Source organism: Malania oleifera, chromosome 4 (genome assembly GCF_029873635.1).
Source record: "Malania oleifera isolate guangnan ecotype guangnan chromosome 4, ASM2987363v1, whole genome shotgun sequence".
In the NCBI taxonomy this organism is placed as follows: domain Eukaryota; kingdom Viridiplantae; phylum Streptophyta; class Magnoliopsida; order Santalales; family Ximeniaceae; genus Malania; species Malania oleifera.
This window is the reverse complement of record NC_080420.1, coordinates 82,113,264-82,132,813: the sequence shown is the minus strand read 5'-3', so window position 1 is coordinate 82,132,813 and position 19,550 is coordinate 82,113,264. Positions and strand designations below refer to the sequence as shown.

The window sequence follows — 19,550 nt, the reverse complement described above, 5'->3', positions numbered from 1 at the left end:
TAATAAAAAAATAGGATAAAAGACGTGGATTCCCCTCAGATTTGATAAAATGACAAACTTTTCTAAACATTTAAAAAAATTTTAAAATATTTCTTACATTTTTGTCAAATTTAAGTGTCTTTTAATCTTAAAAAAAAGATTATTTAAAAAAAAATTTAAATTTAAACTTCAAACACATAATCACATATTAATTTTAAGAAGGAATCATATGCAAAAAATTGTTGATGCAGCGTTGCACGCACGCCTGGAAGCTTCCACCGTAAATAGCATAAAACCGCCTCCCTTGCCGTCTCCGCCAGCTCGCTTTTGCCACGCTACCCAACAACACGATACATTCAAGCCCTAATTCTCCAATTCCAGAAACTGAAAGAGAAAGACAAAGAGAAAGAGGAGGGGAATGGCTCTGAACCCTCAATTGTTTCCAAACGGGATGCCGGTCCCTTTCGATAACGAGATGTTTGTGTTGTGCAGAGAAGGCGTGGAATTCGAAGTCGATAAGATTCCTGCGTCTGTATTCTTCTTCTTCTTCTTCTTCTTCTTGTTTTTGAATTGATGTCCATGCGTTCCGTTCTGTTATTTTTCGTTCAATTATTGCTGTAGAAAATTATGAAAGCTAGAATTTTCTGCCTTGCATGTTGAATCTTTCTCCTTTTGCTTCGTTATTAACCATTTGCCTTAGTGGTTGAAGTTCATTGTCTATTTATTCAGTCATAATTGATTCTGGATAGCCTTTCGTTTATTTGGAAGGGAACCTTTTGATGCCTTGTCATGATCTTTATACTATTATTTTAAATGATAAATGTACTTCCTAATCCGTAATTCCTGTGAAATCTGTTATATTTCAAGTTCTTAGTTTCTCGGAAGTTTTTAACCACTCAGAATGTCTTGGACTTGATGGATACAATTGCTTTTAAACCTGTCCGTAAGTAGAGAAGAGTTTCCAGCATTTCTTTAAGTGAAATACTATTATATGAAGTTCGTTTAATAATTCTCTCTATGATCTTTTTGTACATTTTCTCTATGATGTTTTTCCACAGATTGCCTGCAGTACTAGTAGTCTATTGGGAATGTGTCTTACTTTGGTTACTAGCATGATTTATGTTTTGTTACAAAACATTTTATTAGTCTTCTGGCATGGCATTGAAGATAGGGCATATAAAAATGCTTAGCCGCCTGAATTTCTAACCGAACTTTGTGGCTTGACTGGACCATTGAAGATGTCGAAAACATAAACCCACTTCTCCTTCAGAAGTGCATTGATTGTGTTCTGCAGACATCTCAGATTGTCTTTTAGTAGTCAGTGGTTTCAAATAGAAGCTGTGATCGATATGCGACAGTTTTTTGGGGTTCTGATACTATTACACACTGCTAAAGAGAGGAATGAAATTCACAGTAATCACCCCGGATTCCTACTTCTTATGCACTGTGAGAAAACATTGTGTAAATGTTGAAAAAAAAAACAAAAGGATTGGGGATTAAGGATGAAGTTGTGAGAGGAACAACAATGATAACCACAACTACCACCACCAAGGTTTTTGAATTTCACCATGTGGGTTTGGCTATATACCAACAACAACAACAATAGAACCAAGCCTTAAGTCCCACTAGGTGAGGTCGGCTATATGAATCATTTTCCACCAATTTATGCAATCATGGACCATTTCTTTTGATAGATTCAAAGATATTAAATCCTTATTCATTATCTCTTTCCAATTTATTTTAGGTCTACCTCTACCCCTTCTACCGCCTCCCACAGTAACTAACTCACTCTTCCTCGTTGATGCACTATGTGACCTATGTTGTAAGTGTCCATACGATCTAAGTCGTCCCTCCCTTATCTTATCATTTATAGGAGCTGCACCTAACTTACCGTGAATATGTTCATTCCTTAATTTATCTTTCAATGTTATACCACTCATCCATCTAAGCATTCTCATCTTGGTAACTTTTACTTTTTGGATATTATATTTCTTTGTCGCCCAACATTTCAATCCATATAGCATAGCTAGTCTTATAGCTGCCCTATAAAACTTACCTTTCAATTTTAAGGGTATTCTACGATCACAGAGCACACTTGAAGCACTTCTCAATTTTACCCAACTTGCTTTAACTCTATGCATTACATCTTCTTCAATCTCTCCTTTAGCTTGCATAATAGATCCAAGGTATTGAAATCTACAAGCGCTATTTATTTCTTGATCATCAAGTTTAACTTTGTCTCCAATATTCCTCCTATCACTACTAAAATTACATTTCATATATTCTATCCTATTTTTACATAATTTTGGTCAATATACTTGTAAAGTTGGAGGGTTGTCGAGTTCTTATTTATTACCTTAGCCAAATTATTCTTGGTCTATCCTTTCTACTTCTGCAGCTCTAAGATCAACTAAATCACTTTTCTTCATTGGTGCACTATTTGCTCTAATTTGCATGTGTCTAAACCTTCTTAGCTGCACTTTCTTTATTTAATTTTCCCCAGATGCTTGCTCTAATTTAATGCCCACTCCTGAGTTGTAACCATCATCTGAAACTTCCCTTTTTAATTTTAAAGGTATTGTATATTCACACAACACAGTCCTAGCACTTAAATTGGGAATTTACTGAAAATGTGAGAGAAATTGGCAGTATACATGAACAATGAGAGAAAAACAGGGAGATTTGAGATTTTGAGGGGGCTTAATTTTCTAGCATTTTGAAGTAGTACAACACTTCCTGAAATGGGCACTTGCTACATAAGTCAATTAATGAACTAGTGGAAGTTGATGAGGGGCAGATTTAGAATAACTTGGATTAAGATAATAAGGATTAAACAGTCCTCCATTTGTTAGAAGATTCTGCCCATGCCAGTAGATTGGCAGATTAAGGATCCATGTAGCTGAGACCAAACCTGGTGGGACTTAAGGCTGGATTGTAGTAGTTATTGTTGGTTACAATGAATATGCTAAAATCCCAAACATTTATCTTTACTCCTATGCATCATTAACTTCTGTGATTCCTTTTCAAATAATCTAGACCAGATTGAAAGTTCATTTGACATTTTGCTAAACAAACATGGGTGGGGTAATTGAGGCCAGTGGCCCCATTGCTCCACAGTATGCCCACCCCTCCTTTGAGGGTCATGTTTTATTGGATATTCTTTCCTCCTTTTTTTTTATTTTAACAAATTGGATTATTCAATCTTATGAATATGATTTCTATGTAGGACCAATTCTTTTCTTCTTCCTTTTTTTTTTCTCCTTTTTGGTGCATATGTACGATCATGCTCGATCATGTATCATTATCCTGTGCTATCAAAGAAAAATAATCATGTATCAATATCCTGTGCATGTTTGGAAAGTTGTGCTAAATGAATATAGTTAATTTTCTTGTATTTATGATGATCAGCCAAAAAGCTGTTGTTTTTTAAAATTTTAATACTTACATTGTCATTTTGATCGTCAAGCAGCCCCATGATATTAATTGTGAAAGTTCCTTATTTTTTGTGTGCGCGCGCGTTTTTCTCTCTTTTCAAAAGATCCATTATTCGAGTTCCAAAAACTAACTATTTTGCGTCCAATGAGCAGATATGGTCATATTAAAGCGAAGGGAACAATATACCTGTCAAATATACGAATGGTCTTCGTTGCAAATAAACCAATGGGCAGTTTTTTTGCTTTTGATATGCCTCTGGTATGGAATACTTACTCTCAGCTGCATCTACCTTAATTTGATTGCCCCATTTTCGTAGAAATTCTTTTGACATTAAGTGAAATAAACCTTAAGCAACATTATAAAAATGATGGGTCAAATGCAGACATGTTTGTGCTTATGGTTGTTTGGAGGCTTGACTATAATAAAGCTTTGGTGGTCCTAAGCTTTTATTATTTTAGATTCTTTAATCCCAATGACACGATTTTGGGGAAAATTTGAGTTGGTTGATATTTATAACAACAAAGGGTTTGTGACCATTTGGTCACAGGTTCAAGTCCAAGGAAACAGCCTCTTTGCATAAAAAAACAGGGGTAAGGCTGCTTACTCTCTGACAATGACCTGTGGCCTGGGGATGCTCTTTTTGATATTTATAACAACTTGAAATCGACTAAGAATTAGCCGAAGTCCCAAACTATTTGGAGCTAGTTATATGATTATTTTTTCTCCATTTTCAGCTGATCCAAAACCAACATTTCGAAAAAACCCCCACTTATCCTCGCACATTGTATCTAACCTAGTTATTTTAGGCCATCCTTCTGGTTTGACTTCGTCCAAATGGAGCATTTTGTTCTCCCTGGTGGGGACATCCTAAGGTTTCGGCTGATTACAGTTCAAACAACCTTCTCTCGACCTGTCTACCATTGATATTGCTGCCAACCCCACCTTTTTACAATTGTCCATGCATTTTATTTATCTTTGTTCATGTGTACAACCATCCATTATAAAGTTCTTGTTTCAAGTTTTGTCAACTTCTTTTTTATTGTCCAAGACTCCAAACCACAAAGCAATAGGTGGTCTTACGGTTGTCCTAGGAAACTGACCCTTCAACTTAATGGGAACCTTAAAAATTGTACAATACTTCAACAGCATTCTTCCACTTCATCCATCCTGTTCTAATTCAATTTGTATCATTATCTTCCATCTTCATTTGTTTTTGAACAATAGGTTCAAGAAATCTAAAATGATTGCTTTTTGGGACATCATGGCCACTGATTTTTACTGTATTGTGGTGGACTTCTTTTTTGGGATGGTAGTGGTTGTAATCTGTTGGGGAAATTCATATAGCACAAAACACACACACACACACACACACACACACATATATATGTTTCTTTACTGACATTCATTTGTTGTGTTAATCAGCTCTATGTACGTGAAGAAAAATTCAACCAGCCTATATTTTTCTGCAACAATATTTCTGGAAAAGTTGAGCCTGTAAGTACTTGCCTAGATGTCTTCAATGCTTTTCTGTAGCTACTTTTTTCTAGGATTAACATGACATTTGCAGGTAGTTCCAGAAACTGAGCACAGAGCTCTTTATGCTGCTTATCCAATTAAGATTTCGTTCAAGGAAGGGGGTTGTGGGACTTTCATACCCCTCTTTTTCAACTTGATATCCTCAGTTAGACAGTACAATCAACAATTCAGTATGGGGCCAGGGCCTCGTTTGGATCCTTTGCAGGCTGCACAGACTCCTGTTGATGAAATGATGAGACACGCGTAAGTGGCATTTAATTTGCTAAGATTTAGGTCCCCGCCTGCTGCTCCTGCCATCCCAAACACAGGGGATGGGTTGTATGGAAAGAAATTGTCAATTAAATTTCATTTCTTTTCTTTCCCCACTTTTTGCAGATACGTTGATCCGAACGACCCAACGAGGATCTACTTGCAGCAGCCCAATTCAGAGTCTCAGCTGAGGCGACGTGCATACCAATCCCAGCCGGGTGAACGCGCCATGTGATTCAAACCCTTGCCTACTTGGGAAAGATTCCATGTTTGACAACCAACTATAGAGTGCACTTTCTGGGTCATGTATACCCTCTTACTAAGGGATGGTACCATGAATTCTGCATCTGATAAAGTATATATGTAATTAGGAGTCTTTCATCTCTCTAGTCTATTCTCCTTTCTGTAAGCGTTTCTATTGATTTTGGATCGGCAGGTGTTTGTATCAGGGTTATTTGCGTGGTTATTCTTCTCGTGATATTATGAAATTACTTGTGATATGTATATACCCGGCTGTTTTATGTAAGCATGAAGTACATGTGAATTCGATGCTTTAGAATAGAATGCTGCCCACATTAGGGTCCGTAGATCAAGTTATAGGCCTTGTTTTGGAAGTCCAGTGAGATGGAACTTGGAACTTGTGGAACCTGCATTTGGCGTTGTTGTTATGCAGGCTCTGTAAATAGATTTTGAGTATTAGATTTGGGTAGTGCGTTTGGAAAAAAAAAAAAAAATTCGACACTATTTATATTACATTTTACTTAAATTCACATAAACTTAAATTTATGATTTATATTCCAAACGCACAAAGATAGGGTTAGGGCTATAAAAAAATGATGCAACAAAAAATTCACTTTTCCTAAAATTAAGGGATTCTTTTAAGATAGGAGATTTGATGCAGTATTTTCCATGAGAATTCTATTAATGGACATCTTATTTTTGTGATAAAATAGTCTTTACATTTTTTGAAATTGAAGGCCTATATGATTTTGACAACACAATTGAGCAATTCAATAAGTGACTTCTATATTCCTTATCGCCCCCTTGGTTTCAAACTTAAGATTTCAGACTTCAAAAGTTGCAAGTTTTAATTCTAAGATTTTTATACTATTTTGACATTATTTTTTTCATAATATATTATATTACACTATTATAGTATGACAGTAAATTATTAGAGCATGAAAGTTAGAAGGCAGTTGGAAATAAAATAACATGATTATCAAACGAATATTTTTTTCTTATTTAAGATGGTTAAAAGTGCCAGTACATGGATTTAATTTGATATTCTTAGTAAGCTTATTTTATGTTCTACACAAGCTAAAGATAAAAGGGTATATATATTAAAATGTTAGTTTATAAGCATTTTGTATATATTTTCAAGAATCTTATAACATAAAAATATTCTCATAATACAGACATTCTATTTATAAAGGTGAAACTTTCAAATATGACAGCTCGACTTTTTTTTGTAAAATATTTTCCACTTAGAAACGATGCTTTCTCTCTCTAATTAAAAAGTCTTAGAAACCTTCACTTGATTCATGATTAATCCTTCCTTTTCCCGTTGCCATGTATGTTTGTGACGGGTACCTTGCAAGTTACCCAGGACAATAGCCAACTAAATGTTACCGTAGTTTCCTATGACAAAATTTTGTTGATAATTTTACCCTTATAAGCTTCTAAGATTTGTTTGGAATTTAAAAAAAAAAAATGAATAAAAGAGCTTACATTTTCATGTTTGGTTATCAAGAAAAATTTGAAATAAAAAAAAAAAACCAAATCGATGAATAAAATTTTGATCTTATTATACATCATTAGCATTTATTTTTTTTAAAAAAAAATTAATTATATTAAAATAAATATAAAAAAATATACCAAATCGATGAACAAAATTCTAATTTTACATACCATTAACATTAATTTTTTAATTGTATTAGAATATATTTTTATTTTTAGTAGTATTTGGTACAGAAAGAAAATATAATGGAAAAATGAATTTCCTTCTTATTTACTACTTTTCTCTTCCCAAACAAAACTTTTAATCCAAATAAAGAGATTTTAGAGAGCATGTAATATACAACACTATTTATAAAGGTAAAAAGAACTTTTTCATGATAATTTTCTTGTGACAAAAATTAGTACATAATTTTACCCTTGTTATCTTTCAAAATTCTGTATAGGAAAATGGAGAAAAAGGGGATGTGGCCCACTTAATTGGGGCCCAAGTCAACTACTTGGGTTTAAAATGAATTGGACGGGTTCCATTACGGGAGATTCTTATAATGGGCCTAAGAAATCAAGGAGAAGGGATGAAAGAAGCCCCCTATGATCACCTCATATGACTCGATGCTAATAGAGAGAAATTTGATAATGGAGAGAGAGTAGTTACGTTACGCATGACCTCCTATATAGGAAAGCAATGACCAAATAGAAAGATAAGTAGTAAAGAAAACCTTAATTATTCTATGCGCTCTCCTTAAATCACAACTTAAGCATCATAGGGTTTTTTCTCAAAACTTTACTTTGGTCACCTCTATACTATTTGGATGGATAACTAGGACATAGTGCAGATGAATGACCATGGAGTGCCCAACCAAATTTCATTCCAATAATTTGGTCTAGTCTATAAAAATGTAAAATAAAAAGCCATGTCTTATTCTTGTACCAATGTAAAAAAGAAAGGAAAGACTCACATTGAAGAATGTTGAGAGCATGTTTCCATGTTCTCTCATCTAAACATTTAGGAGGAACTCAATTCTACTCAATCACATGATCATTACCTAACAATAGTTCCAAGTGATGTAGGATCAGATGATGACCTTGGTGGAGAATGTTTAGGTCTTACTTGAGCGTGACCCATACGCCATTAAGGAGAGTAGCCTACAGTTGATAGTCTCTTTGTCTAGGAGAATGAAAAGCCTCAAACAATGCAAGAAAAATCATGATATTTCCACTAAACAACCTTATAGTCCCGATGTAAGATGGAACCTAAGAAGTGCATCGAAACATGCTCCCATAAACCAAAAAGGAGGATGGATGACAATAATTTAAAAAAAAAGCTTAAATAATTATATTGTTATAAAATAATTTATTATATATATTTTATGAAAATAAAATGACTAAATATATCCTTAATAAATAAAATATAGTTAAAAAATTGATTTAGATGGCTTATTTTTTAACCCCTTTTTTTATTATTTTAAGTTTTTCCCGCACGGCTTTCGCTGGTATGTTAAAAAAAAAAAAAAGTAGTTTTAATTTAGTTACTTCCTTCGTCATCTTAAAAGTTCGTTTGAGGCTCTGGTATGCCTCCCGGTCCCCATCTTTCTTTTCTTAGAGAAAGGGAGGGAGAAAGAGAAATACATTCTCCCTACGCCCCTGTTGTCGAATTCCGCCGGAATTTCGTGTGGATTCAAAACTGCATCTGTCTGCCGAGCTCTCTCGGCTAATCACCAGGTTCTCTTCAGAAAATCTTTCTTCTCTTTTGGGCTATTTCTTGTACGTCTAGTTTATTCGATTGTTTCGTATATATATATATATTTATTCTGATCTGTGTTCTGTTCTTAAATCGCCTATTTTGGCTTTGGAGATTCCTCTCTTTCTTTCATGTCTGACTTCAATTAGTTTTGCTTCTTACTTAGGCCAACTATCTTTCCATTCTTTTTTAATTTAGGATCTTTTTATTTTTCTTGAAAAAAATCAAATTTTCTACACTTGGGCACGCATTAATGATTCCCCCTTGGTTAATTAGATGTGGGAATATTTCTCAAATTTCTAGTTTGAGCAGGAAAGTTCATTTTTTTAGAAGTTCTCAAAATTCGGAGTATTCTCAGTGCTTGAAGGATAATTGGTAAAGATTCACATAATTGAGATGCCACAAGTTTTACACTAGTTGTTAGATACCTAATGCAACCCTCGTACTTTATTTGGGCTTGGACCAACTACATGTAGCTTAGTACTAAAGATGGGAAAAAAAAAAAAGACATATTCAAACTGAAAGACTTCGATGAACTTATCTAAGTAAGGACAATAGTGTTTTAGTGAAAGAAGAAAATAATAATAATAAGACGATAATGTTTTAGTGAAAGAAGAATATATAGAAGAAAGATGAAGAACTTATCTAAGTAGGCTATTTAATAAAAAAAAAGTTGAAGGCTTGAAGTTAGAATTGAAAAACGAGAAAAATAATAGAGAACTAGGATTTACCTACAAATTTAAACAATAATAAACCAAACCTTAAATCCCTCTAGGTGGGCTTGGCTACATGAATATTTTTCCATTGATTTACACGATCATGGTCAATTGGTAAGGATTCATTTCATATCGATCTTATAAGTTTTATGTTGGCTGTTAGCTACCTAATACTACCCTCCTCTTTTACCTAGGCTTGGGAACAACTATGTGTGAAAATATTTAGTATATAAGCAGGTGGAGTTTGGAAAAATGAACAAGCTATTGGATTGGATAACATCCCTCTTGAAGTTTGGAAGTGCTTAGAAAATAATGGGATTATTTGGTTAATTGTTTATTTAACAAATTGTAAAAGTTTAAGAAAATGTGAGAAGAATGGAGGAAAAATATTTCAAAATTGTAGTAGCTATCATGAAATTAAACTTATGAGAAATAAGATGAAACTTCTGATAACAAAGTAAGATTAGAAATGGTTTTCGATTGCTTATAGAATAAGTTCAAGCTCTGGGGCGAGTTGTCAACTCAAACGTTTTGAGTGATCTCTTCATGAGATCAAACTTGTATTTAAGTGGATACACCGTCACATGGGTTGCTGCACTAGGTGTGTCACAGCCTCTTTGTTATAAAAAAAAGTTCAAAAATAATTTTAGAAAATTAGTTTTGTTTTAGCCCAAAGATCAATCATAGTGACTATATATGTACTAAGAGAATCAGTGCTAAAGTTTATGGACATGAAGAGGGACTTGCCGTGGTTTTTATTGACTTAGAGGAAACTCATAATAAGGTTCCCAAGGAAGACCTATGGCGGGTTCTATAAAAAAACGGAGTTGATAGTAGGTATATAGATGTCATAAAGGAGGATATGTACTACGAAGTAATGATAACTATCAGATCTAATTTTCACTATATGTGTAACATCAAGGGTTTTTCTTGTGTCCATATCTTTTTTCTTGAGTTGTGGATGAACTTACAAAGAACATAAATAATTAGGTTCCATGGCGAATGTTGTTTGTGGAGATATTGTATGATGGATGAAACTATAAGTGGAGTACAATAGAAATTAGAATTATGTAGAGAAGCTTTAGAAACTTGAGTTTTCAAGATAATAAAAGCACGATAGAATACTTGAAATGTGATTTTAGTAGTTCTATGATGAATAATGAAAAAAAAATATTAAATTTGATGGCCAAGAAATTTCTTAGTACCTATAGATTTTGGTACCTTGGATATGCGATGCATCGTGTTAAGATAGGTTGTATAAAATAGAGATGTGGGTAGGGCATGTTGCGTGATTGTAGAATATCTTTACAAAACAATGTTCTATAGACTAACTATAATGTGGATATGAATGTTGGCAGATAAGAGTCAACATATCCAAATAGTGACATTTCATAAATGTGAATGATAAAATGTATGGGTGGTATGACTTTAAAAGATGAAGTAAGACAGTGTGCTGAAACGTAGTTGTGGCACATGAAGTAGATAAGATAAAGGAATGGTGGTAAAAAAAAGCTTTGGCACTTGCAATGTCGAGTATATAGTGCGTCACGAGCTGTGATTTAGTTGTTGTTAGGGGCACTAGGAGGGGGAAGGATAGACCTATAGTAACCTAGATCGAGTAAGGATTTGAGAACGCTTTTAACTTTTTGTGGATGTTATTCAAGATTGTGCACAATGATACAAGAGGATTCATATGGTCGATGCCACGTAATGGGACTTCTGAGTTGGTTGTTGTTTGCTGCTGTTCTTGAAGGACAAGGTCTTCCTTGTCTAATTGGGCTTAGTTTTTTGTGGCTTTATAACTATGTATGTCTATGAGATTGTGAGGGTATGAGAGAAGATCCAATTGGGTGAAGGGCAAAGATGTGATTGCGTGGGTGGGATAGATTGAAATCGTGAGTGAGAAATTTGAGTGAATATTGCTTTTTATCCTCCCCCTTTATTGATGTTAATGGGCTTTCTCTTTCATCCATCAGTTGCATAATCAAGGGGTGAATTTAAATCTAGAACGGTTAATTAGAGACTTGCTCTCCCTCCGGCGTTTCAATGCGTGAATCATTGGTCTAGAACACTTTGCAGCCTCGATTTCATGGTTTAGAGTCATTATTTGTTAAAATTAGGTGTTATCCTTGTTTTAATTGGAATTTTAACTGAGGGTAGGGTGATGGGAGTGCTCAAACTCCCATTTAGGACAAGGAAGGAAGCTTGGTAGCTATTAAGGATGTTTTAGAAAGATGAGGGTGAAAAAGCTTAAAACTGTAAACTTGCTCTAATTAAAGGAACTTAAAAGCATAAAAGGTGGGCACACGTTCAACTCAAAGAAAGGCACACACATTGAGGAGAACATATGTTCATGTAGAGAATGAGGGATAGAGAAAGAGTGAGCTAGAAGAAGAGAAAGGAAGAAAGCTCCAACAGTAGCTGCCAAGATCCTTGGGAAAAAGAGTCTCTTGCAAGGGTCAATAGTGGGATTTAGAGAGAAGATTAAGAGTCAAGATCCTCCAAACCTTGTTTTTCAAAGGTTTCGAAGAAAAGGACATGGTACATTTTTTGTTAAGTAGAGCCTTTAAAATATGCTTGCATGATGATATTTCTTGATCCTAGGGTTTAAAGATTGATTTTTTATCATGATCGTGTACAGAAAATTGAGATTTTGATTGTTATATGGTTCAAATCTTCTGTTTTTCTTCTCATGTGCATTGTGTAGGCAAGGTTGGTGTTCCAAGATGCTGCAACTGCTGTCTGAGATTGGTGTTTGTGTGGATGTGTTGTTTAATAGATCGTTTTGGCGTTTGATTTGAGAAAAAAAAAAAAAGGGTTTGTGTGATTTTTCACATGTATGGAGGTTGGGGGAAGATTCATGGGTTCATTTAGGGTGGGAAACAAGTTGCAGGAAGCTAAAATACCCATGGAACCTTGAGAAAATAAATGCCAGCAACGGAAAGGTTGGTTGGAGAGAAGCCCATTCAAATGAGTTTTGGGGAGTTTTTGGAGGTTCTATAAGGGTCAGAGGGCTCTTAGGGTTTGAATGGCGACAAATGCTGCTGTTTTCCGGCATTAGAGTGGCCGGAAGTGGGGGGAGAAGGTGACGGTAGCCGTAGGGTTCTAGCGGGTTCACAAAGGACCCACTGGAGAAGACAACCACAGAGGGGCTTCTAGGCCCATCTCCTTAAAGAATGCAAACCAGTCGACTAGTCCTTTTTTATTTATTTTCCATTTTTTTATTCTATTTTATTCTCAAAATTAATTTTAAAATAGTTTCTTTTAGTAAAAAAAAGAATCCAAAAAAAATGTGGGAAAACTAGAAAAAAATTGATTTTTTTATTTAAGTACAATATTCATAATTTTTTTCAATTTATTTATATTTATATTTATTTTCTATTTATTTAGATATTTTAATTTAAAACTTGTTTTTTCTAACTCAAAAAATTGTTTTCTTTAAAAAAATAAAATGTCTTGAAAATTTTTCATTTTTGCTAGGATTTTCTACTGTATTTTCCTTTTTTATTAGTTTATTTATTTTATTTGCTTATTTTATCCTATTTTTTATCATCATAAATTGTTTTATACTAAAAATTTCCTAGTTGATTTCTACTAGGCCATTGCAGTTTTATGAGTGTTTTGGGCCTTGGTGTGACCTTACTCCTTAGATTAAGGTCTGAGAGGTAGAAATAGAAAAGGGAAGTTCAATGGTAAATTGGTTTTGTTTGTACTTTGTGCATAAAAGGTTGATTCTACTCATTTTTTGTGTGTGTGGGACTAAATATGCTTATTGATTCAATTTCTCATGTAACGTGATGTGTGATTGCATGATTTAACTTGTCTAAATTGGATGATAAGTATGCATGTTTAATTTATTTCATTTCGCAAATATGTAATTTGTCATTTTACAAGTAACATGGATGCATTTGTCCATGAATTTGGAATATGGTAAGCTGTGGCATAGCATGTTTTAAAATTCCCATAAAAGTTTGAAACTGAATCCAAATTGAATGAAATCAAAAGATTTAATCAATGAATCTGACGATAGAACCCCGAAGAGGCATGATGTTGTTTTTCATGGGATTCTTGAGATGAGGGAAGCCTTATAACTTTGATGAGGTACCCGATGGTTGTAAGATGGAAGTTATGCAACAATATTAAAAGAAAAGGTAACCTAATTTACTAAAGAATCAAATACCATCCTTGATTAATGTTTGAACAACTCAAGTTTATCATGGTACTGTTTGAAAGAATAGGTGTGTAGGGGATGCTAATACCTTCCCCTCACATAACTGAACTCTTGAACTTACTTTGTTATGTAGACTACAAACTATCAGTTCCTTAGCCCCTATGATTAGCTAGAGACCAATTTATTGATAGTAATTAGGTGAACTTAACCATTTCTAAGTAAAAAATGTTACTGGTGATTCTGTGAACCTATTAACTGCATGATAAAGGTCAATGATTCATTTTTGGATAATCACCCACGTCGAGGCATCGGATCCTAGTCCGCACGTGTTGACAGCCTCTATTTATTGTTCTCCTTTGCTGCATTTGATTTGTAGACCATGGATGAAAAGAAAATGTGATAGGATTTGGATATCTCGCTTTCTGTTTTTTCTGAAGTCTTATAAGCATTTGGCTTAGTTGAGTGGGTTGGCTTTCTCAGGTTTCAAATAATGAAATATCTTATCATCAAAATTTTATTTTATGCTCTACGAACTTCTACAAAATCCAAGTCAGGCATTACATTGAGTAAAAATTTTCTTTACGTTCATGTGTAACCATGTCATTGAATTCATCTGCTATTTTAGTCACCTTAATTTGCTTCTTGAATGAACCAAGAAAAAATGCCAGCTTAACTAACTGCTTTTCAAACTTTCTATAATGGTGTTCTAATTTGCAGGATATGATGAGCATTACATCAAGTCACCACTGTAATTGGCCCCTAGGAGTTCATAATGATATTTTCAAAGGAAGAATCATCAAGATTCCATTTTTGGGGTATCATGGCCCATACTGCCCTCACAAAGGATTGACTGTATTCCAAGGTCAACACATTGCTAGTTACTGTCAAGGTCCCAGAAGACATAGACTTATATGTTTGAGTACACTGGATGACGAAATGGATCCAGATGACTCAGAAGAAAATATTTGGGAGAAAGAATGTACTAAAGGTGAAACTGGAGGGGTATGTTGAATTCTTATCAATTTTATATGACTTTTCCAAGTAAAAACGACCTTGGAGTAAAACGGGGTTGGAATGGAATTTGGCGCATCCATATCATCATATAGATGTACAATCATTAAATTTTTTTCTATTTTTCCTTGAGCGTCTTAAATTCCTAACCATAAGTTGTTTGGACCTCTTCTTAACTGTTCCTCTCTTTCTCTCTCACTCTCCCACATCATCAGCCAGATGTGGGTTTCAAATTTTAGCCATTTACGGGGTGGTCAGATGACTCAGATCATCATTGGATTTCTATATTCATCCATGGAGCGGCCTAGCATTTTGGCTGCACTGTTTGATGAATTAGCTCAAGGTTTTGCTCTGCTACTGTGGGATCACATCCTGTTGTTCTCCTAATATTTTCCCTAGAAAATAATTTCATTTTTTAAATTTGAAGAAAGAGTGATATTTTCTTTCAGCTGCATTCCTCTAACTGCAGCTGGAACTGTTTAATATGTTCAGTTCCCTAAACCCTTTGTTATTTGAGGATTTGTTTTTATGGTGGTTGAGGGGACTTGAATTTAAAATATTAGAATCTTGGTAATATTCTTCGTGAAATCTGTAAATTCATTTTTTTCTTGCAGAAGAAAATCTTCCATTATTTTATGTGTTCTTTAGTATTTGTGCATGTATGAAATTATGAATTTGGTTTGCATAATTACACAAAGGAAAAATACTTATTAAAGAAATATGGTGTTACCATACATTTCTCAGGTGAATAGTGAAATACTCAGGGAGAATCTTGAAAGAATTGTTGGTACAGATGACTCTACCTTTAGTGGAATAGATCTTGCAGCTCTTATCAGGAACAAGTATGGGAGGTCATATGATGTTCAACTGATTAAGAAGGTGCCTCTTTTTGTTACTTGTTTATTTATGTGGGACTAATATCAGTAAACTCCATTTCATGTTTTAAGAAAGAGTCTATTATTTACTTATTTTTCTCGTTGATGTTTATCTGAAGGATTACTTGTTGATGGACGAGTGAAGGATGTGTAAATGCCAATGAATCCCATTAAAATGCTCAGATTTATGTAGCATTTGAGCAGTATTATTGTGTTTAAACTAGCACACTGTTTTCTTCTCAACTCCAAAAGATCAATTTGGGAGTTCAATACATGGCCTCTTTTCTATTTTTTTTTTATGTCGTCATAATATGGAAGACTTCATCCTAGACTTCATAATATGTCGTCATATATGCAGTTCTATATTGTATTTTGTCTTTTTAATTTCTTCTTTAGACATGTTGAATTAAACGTAGGGCTTAGGCTATCTCTTCTCTCATCCAATATAGCTTCTTCTATTATCAAAAAATAAAAAATCTCTCCTCCCATCTATTTTATTTTTCTTTTTTCATTTTCTCGGAAATTGGAAATGATAAATTAAGGAATGAACACATCTGGGATAAGTTGGGCATTTCACTTGCAAAAAGTAAGGGTAGCTAAGATAGTTTGAGTACTTGCAACATGAGTTAAATAAAACTAGTTTAGTTGATGTTAGAACCTTGGAGGTTGTAGTGGGGAGAGGGGTAGACTTAGAATAACTTGCAACAACACTTTCTGTTTCAGACAATTCCCTTTCCTTTTTCTTTCTTTCTCCTTTTTTAATTGCACAAAAGATTTCAAATAATAAAATTGATGATTTCAACTTTGTTCTGCAAAACTTTAGGCTCAATCTAATTCATTGGCTTTGTGTTTATGGTTTACTGTTCCATTGATATTTCTTTGCAGAATAAAGTTTTGCATGAAATTGTGCATTATATCCATTTTCTATATTACTTCAGCTTTTTCTTATTCCCCACTATATCTGTATTGTATTGTGGTGGTAGCAGACATGGCAGGAGATCAGCATTGACATGTGATGCAAATCTTGGACACTCCTAGCTGAATCGAATCATGTAAACTTATGCAAAACATATACAAAAAGATATTTTCTTCCAAAGGTCATAAGTTTCGTATAAAATAGATTTTAAGTGCATGAAACCATAATTTTACATCCAATTAAACTAGTTTTGGTTTGAATATTGTTGAAGCTTGATATGTCTTGTTGGCCCATATCCTAATAACCTAAGCTTTTAGGTAAAGTAGTAATCTAACATGGTATTAGAGCTATGGATGTTATATATTTGCCAAATATTATCTTATTCCCTGTAATCAATGTCACTTGTTGTTTGTTTCTCTCTCCATCTGCATTTGGGCTAATGTGCTGGGGATTTTTAAAGCTTGATATACATTGTTGCCCCACAACCTAACAGCTTCAGCTTTTAGGTACAGTGGCAATCTTTCAATTACCTTTAACTGCACAAGGTCAAAAAGTTGCATCTGCTTGCATCTAATTTGATAATATATAATGTGCCAGCGCAGCCTAACCCAATTTTAGAGTCCTTTTAACTGTGCCACCATTTCTAAAATTCAAGCAGGACACAGCCAGACACCCTGAACATAATCACCCAACACTTGTACTCAAGGCCAAGCACCAAAATCCATATTTATGTGATACCTATGATGGGACATCTCATTTGGAATTCCACTGCAATGGTTGTTTATTGGGTAATTATTTCTGCACAGATAGGGGTTCATGCTGCTTGCCTCTTTGCACCATCACTTTTTATTTCTTCCATTAAACTTTATGTCTTAGGTTCGCTTCTTTTATATACTAGCTAGTGTAATTTTGTGGATATTGATGATTCATTGTTGGAAACAGCACCTCTTTTCATATACAATTTCCATTGTAGGGGTTGTTATTGTGTAATTATTACTGCATGATGGGAGATTCATTCAGTATCTTTTGTAGCTTGCCCTTTGCTGTATTGCTTTTGCTTCTTTCATTAAATATCTGTGACTTTGTTATTGCTTCTTTTGTATACTATTGAACATAATTTTGTGGAAAGAGATAAATCATTGCTGGCCACAGCAATTCCTTATGCGTTGGGAACCATATTGGGTATTTCTGAATCAATACTACATAATTGTGCTATATTTGCTTCTCTCTCCCTATATGCACACGTTTTGACTCACATAGAGTTTATGTGCTTATGTATATGCATATCCATATATATCCTGAAACATTAAGTGTAATCATGGTGAATTTGGTTTCATCTGTTATGGTCGTATATTAATAATATTCTTGGGGAGATCTAGATCCTAATGTTGAGATTGACAAGCTTTTTCCAAGACCAAGTTGGTTCAACTAAACTTGGCTGGCCTGTGTGTTATTTAGGCTACTCAGCATTGGTTGTGGATACACATGGAAATTCAACTTGCCTGAAAAGAAATTACAGCTCTTTGCTGAAAGTTAGCCTCTATATATATACTTGATCTGCTTGATCAAATGATTGTATATTTTTTAATAACTAAATATTTTATTACAAAAATGAATTCTTTTTCCAGACTCTTTGGGATAGTTTGGAAAGAGATGGGGAACTGCTGATAGAAAAAGCAAACACAATGATTAATTGCTTATATTAGAGAGTTTCCATTTGGCATAGGAAATGTTTATTATAAAAAAATTCCCATCTTCAAGCATTCGCATTTTAGCCCATATGGGTTTGTTGCAGCATGCGATCCTTATGTCAATGAAATTCTATGCCAAGATCTCACCAAAGTATAACATATTTTTGTTATTTTATGGGTTTGTGGCTATTGCTTTGCTGAAATACATGACTTTTTATCTATGGACTCCCATCATTTTTTTTTTTTTTTAACTTTATTCTTGCTGACTATACTGGATCATCTCAGGCAATGTTCTGGCACTTAACATATTAATTTACCATGTCCTGGTGTAGGAGTTCATGGGAAGAAATCTCCTCGCTATGAATGTAATGTGGAAGTATATGGAGCAGGTAAGCATATTCTCATATTACAGGTCTATCATTTTTACCCCCTCTTGTATTTGATGTAATTTCTCTATGCTCATTGTCTTAAATTTCCACGAAATTGTCAAAATTTCAATCGAAATTTCCAGTTTCCATCATTCTCGAAATCGAAATGGCAGTCAATATCCATCGTACATAATTTCCATCGAAATTTCAATGAATCATCTGAAAGTTATTGAAATCTCAAAATTTTGGTGAAATATGTCAAAATCTGAACTACAGAATGAAATTTCCTTGGAATTCCAATAAGAGATTTAGGAGTGAAGCGAAATTTCTCTCTTAATTAATTAATTTATTTTTTATCGAAACAAAAGGTTATTATGACAACTTTTGAAATTATATGAAAAAAAAAAAACTTGCAACAACATTTTATTTAACCATTTATGTCTAAATTATCATTACTTGTATAATATTTCCATTATTTGTATAGTAAATAAATTTGAAACGATATACGAATTTCATTTGTATTAACCGAATATGTTTAACACACATTATCTTACAAATATATTTGATACACATAATATATTACAACTTTTCCACCTCATACACAACATAAATGTATTTAACTTGTAACATATTAGTCCTAAAACTTACATTATTATGTCTATTAACCATTTCTAAAGTTTTATAAAAAAATTCTGTGCTTTACTACTGATTTCCACTGTTTTTTCTAATCAAAATCGAAACTTCTGCACTTTTGGAGCTTCGAAATTTGAGTCGAAATTGAAGTTTAAGACCTTGACTATGCTATAGAAATTCATGCAGAATTGGACTTAGATATGGACTACAATATTTTATTTGACCTTATTGCACTTTATATGTGACATACTGTCATTGATGTATTTTATTTATAATTTTGTTCTAAATCTTGTATATGTTTATTAACAGGTTCTAAAGTTTCATAAAAAATGTCCATTTTTTTTTTTAAAATCAAAATCAAAATCAAAATTGAAATCAAAACTTCCATTGAAATTTCCGTACTTTTGAAGCCTCAAAATTTCTGCTAGAATCGAAATTTAAAACTTTGGTCAACATATTGATTCTAATATGTTAAATTCATTCACGACCCAATGT

General features: G+C 33.7%; 2 protein-coding genes across 2 annotated transcripts in view; both read left to right on the top strand.

The window, feature by feature from the left end:
• Window positions 1-217: 217 nt before the first annotated feature.
• LOC131152601 (UPF0664 stress-induced protein C29B12.11c) lies at window positions 218-5,725 on the top strand. Its single transcript, XM_058104345.1, has 5 exons — window positions 218-507; window positions 3,567-3,672; window positions 4,837-4,908; window positions 4,982-5,193; window positions 5,326-5,725. Exons 1-5 carry the CDS (start codon window positions 398-400, stop codon window positions 5,432-5,434), a joined length of 609 nt encoding a protein of 202 aa, XP_057960328.1. The 5' UTR covers window positions 218-397; the 3' UTR covers window positions 5,435-5,725.
• A 2,766-nt stretch (window positions 5,726-8,491) lies between these two features.
• Window positions 8,492-19,550, top strand: part of LOC131152722 (uncharacterized) — a 32,943-nt gene continuing 21,884 nt past the window's right edge. The window contains exons 1-4 of the mRNA XM_058104549.1: window positions 8,492-8,655; window positions 14,279-14,563; window positions 15,317-15,451; window positions 18,387-18,443. Coding sequence (XP_057960532.1) covers window positions 14,282-14,563; window positions 15,317-15,451; window positions 18,387-18,443 — 474 coding nt within the window. The 5' untranslated portion in view covers window positions 8,492-8,655; window positions 14,279-14,281. The remainder of the gene's footprint in view (window positions 8,656-14,278; window positions 14,564-15,316; window positions 15,452-18,386; window positions 18,444-19,550) is intronic.